Source organism: Monopterus albus, unplaced genomic scaffold, assembly GCF_001952655.1.
Source record: "Monopterus albus unplaced genomic scaffold, M_albus_1.0 scaffold305.1, whole genome shotgun sequence".
NCBI lineage: Eukaryota > Metazoa > Chordata > Actinopteri > Synbranchiformes > Synbranchidae > Monopterus > Monopterus albus.
Window position 1 is genome coordinate 794,925 of NW_018128185.1, and position 3,801 is coordinate 798,725.

Sequence of the window (3,801 nt, forward strand, 5' to 3'; positions counted from 1 at the left end):
ATCTATTGCACTCAACTCAAAATAATTGGTTGAGGCAGTGATGCAGAACTGTCAGTTTCAATATCTGACAGAAATCCCAAAGAGGTTTAGTCTACTCAAGTACCAGTGTGGAAAACACATGGAAGTGGTTAAAAATATGCAGTGATAATGAATGCAACAGAGATGAAAATTACTTAGAGGGTGTTTTAGTTTTAGGTCTTTCAAAATATTAACAAAATAAAAATTAAAGAAACATTTAGAGGGACAGCTAGACATTTTGGGAAACAAGTTATTTGCTGACCTGCTGTGAGCTAAATGAGAACATCAATTTTGCTCCTATGTTTGCTTAATTTAAAGCACAAGAAGCCAGTTAGCTTAACCTAGCATGACGAGTGAAAACAGAGAATCACACAGGTTAGCTTTGTTCAACTGTTAAAAAAGCAGCATTTTCCAAAACATTTGTCAAAGAAAAGAAAGGCAGAGCAGTTATACAGTATTATTCCTCCCTGCTATAACTGCTTAGCAGCCCTTAACTTTGAGCAAGTAGGAGATCTGTGTTGATTGTTTGCAAATTGCAAAACTGGGCTGACAGCTTGCCCGACCTTCCTAATCAAAAACCTAAAAATTGGATTTCCAGCAGAGGAGGTTCCTATAAAGCACAAAGCAACATACAAAGCAGACATAAAGGAAAGCCTCCTCATGTCAGCAGGCAGAACATACCAGAACTGCTGATTCAGCTTGTCTTCATAACCGCCGATACTCAGCCCGCTTTCCAATTACTGGACTGAAGTTAACTTGCAAGGACAGCAAATTTCTATTACCGTCTCTTTCCACTCAGCAGAGCAGACTGGAAATCATGTACTCAATTATCCAAACTGGATGGCAATGAAAGGCACATTAGGGTGTTTGTCCCCATAGATAATTAACAAAATATGCTCCTTGTTAATAAGTATTTGCTGGTTGGTCCACTGGGTATCCTCCCCCAATCTCCCACTGAGGGCCAGATGGCAGTAGGGTGATGTGAGGTGTTGTGGTTCCAGTGGATCCCCTCATTTACTGATGAGAGATTGGAGAGCTGGTTGCTTAAATGACTGGCATGAAGTAACAAATAATGAAACCAAATTAAAATATCAATCCTGAAAATACTGTTGTAACTAAGCCATGCAAGTCACTAAGTTTAGATTAATATACAAGGAAAGAATTTTGGCTGAATAAAGCTAAATAAAACTGGGTGACTGGGTGATAACTGGTTATCAGTAAAATCAGCTTTTAAATATAATGCTTCTGCTAAATAAAGATATACTGTTGGCCAAAAGCCTTCCCTGCTGAATGGTCGCCTGTCTGGTTTCTGCCAAAAAAAGCTCTGTGGCCACAGCACAAGGATGCCCAGAGCAGTAATAACCTGCTGTAGATGACATTTTCCACAGTTGCCAACCTTGTCAAAGTAGACAGTGTGTGTATGAAACTGTAGCTCTGGCTAAATCTGCTCAACCAGGAAGTTGGCAGGTTCACACATATACTGTTTGTCCTGGCACTTGATGCCTGTTGTTTGCAATCAGTCAATCCATAACAATAACTTATTCAAATAACATATTCCACATTTTCTCTCCTCTGATAAGTGTTGAAAATTCAGTATGAAATAAAATATATGTATACTTATTGCAATGTTACTGTGTAAAGTACATCTGTGCACACTGAAAATGAGAATTGAGTTTACTGACAGTAGATTAGCATGTTCAGGACACGCGTGTGTGCTAACGCTACAATTCTGCGCAGCTGAATAAAATTTTAAAATATATTTAGGCACCAATGTGCCTAAATATATTTTCTAGGCTTCCTCACAGCAGTAGACCTAATTAATGTCACTTGGCAGTTTACAAAGAGCCAGGAATACATGATGCTAGCACTGCAGATTTGTAAGGATTCCTCCCTTCATACTGTGTAATCTCTCGTGTTGGAACAAACAGAAAACCCGGGCAGTGATATATGACTGTTTATTGTGATTCAGGAACATAATGGCACCATAATCAGTTTTACTTTTATGAGTCCTGCATTGCTGTGCATTCATCAGTATAACAGCAACCACATTATATAGTATGCATGGAAACATGGCCAGTAAGAAGCAGTTCCTCTATATCAGCACATGTTAAATTGCTGTTCACCAGTGTAGATCCTGGAACGGTAAATCTATTCTAACAGCTCCGACTCTGTTTGCTCTTTTACATTTTTGCTCATAAATCATTTACAAAGTATGAATTTGCCATCGGTTGTGTGATGAGTCTTTGATTTCATGATGGCCACAGAGAAAAAGTGAAGACAAAGGCTGCTGCACTGCCAGTGGAGCGTACAGGATAATGAAATGTAACTGTGTATAGGAATGTGTACACACAACAGTGGAGGGAAACACAAAGATGACTGTCGTTATTGTTAGAGCCAGTAAATATGTGGGGGCAGAATAATCTGTTTTTTAGCCTTAATAATGAAACAAATCATCTGTTAATAGCTGGCAGTGACATAACCGTCCTGTCACGTCCTGCAGAAACACATCATCAAACCCATCAACATCATGATCCCTAATTGCTCTGTACACATGGGGGGGATGCAAGATGAAGCTACAAATGTTATGCTATGTACAAAGCATATGAATGTGTATCAACTAAAATAAACATAAATAATACATGCATACAATGTGCAGACAGTAGTAAAAGGGTCCATTAGCACAGTCAGTGGGCTAAATGGAGTGTAGTGTCACTTTGGGGGATAAGGTGCATGATGTATTTTCTGGGTGCCATATATTCTTGTTTTGACAATGCTTTTGACAATGTATTTTAAATGCAGCTGCCTGTTTCATGCTTATCATATAGCTAATAGGTCTATTACTGTATATCATTACATATATGGTGAACCAACTGCATTTCAGAACATTCATATCCGACACATTATTGTCTGCTGCCTGCTCTTATATTTTACAATGGTGGCGACAGAGAGCTGCAGAGCTGAGATTCTCTCTCTCTCCTCCTGAGCTGCATCCCATCCGTTATCTGGGCGGAGAGAGGGAGAGGGAGAGAGAGGGAGAGGGAGACCACATCCACACTGCCTTTTTGTTCTCACCCACAACTCTTCTGCGCAGGAGCCGGCTACTTAATTACATCCTGAAGAGACGACAGGAAGCTATATCAAAACAAAGCGGAGCTGTTTACAAATTTACCGCACACAAAGTGGAAAACGGGGTTATATTTAGATTTTCTGTAGCTTTTGGACCCTGCTTCCGGCTTTTTCGTCTTGTTGCGTTACAGGAGCTCTCATTGTGACTGGAGTGATCCCCTTCTTTTGTGTTAGTGGAGCTGCAGAGCAACAAACACTCTAACTTCTGCCTCCTGTTTCTCCAAACAGGAGGTTTCATTTCTGCTTGTCTTGTTACGGCATAAACGGAATGAATGACAAAAACAAGGGAGGTTGATGTCCATAACTCTGCGACTCATCTCTTCTTCGCCTCGCACAAGGAACGGAGACTCCATCTCCGGCAGAAGATGGAAAGCGGAGGCGGGACGGAGGGCTCGGACAGCGGGCAGACACAGCGGGCGGTGCCCGGGCAGCAACAGAAGACTTCCCGGCCTGAAACTGCGGAGCTCTCTGCGGAGCTGTCCGCTCAGCCCCCCGGGGGAAAGAAGAAGGTACACCGGGCTCCATCTCCGGCCAGACCGAAGGATGTACCCGGGTGGTCGCTCACAAAGATCCGCGGAGGAATTGGGGCTCCAAGCCTGAGTGTCAAGCCGGGAGCCATCCACCTGGGTAGCCGCATTTCCAGGCGCAGCCCGGGGG

At 42.3% G+C, this 3,801-nt stretch overlaps 1 protein-coding gene across 4 annotated transcripts in view; it reads left to right on the forward strand.

The window, feature by feature from the left end:
* Window positions 1-2,050: 2,050 nt before the first annotated feature.
* Window positions 2,051-3,801, forward strand: part of mtcl2 (microtubule crosslinking factor 2) — an 85,736-nt gene continuing 83,985 nt past the window's right edge. For all 4 annotated transcript variants that reach the window (XM_020623586.1, XM_020623589.1, XM_020623588.1 and 1 more), the window contains exon 1: window positions 2,051-3,787. In XM_020623586.1, coding sequence (XP_020479242.1) covers window positions 3,417-3,787 — 371 coding nt within the window. In that variant the 5' untranslated portion in view covers window positions 2,051-3,416. The remainder of the gene's footprint in view (window positions 3,788-3,801) is intronic.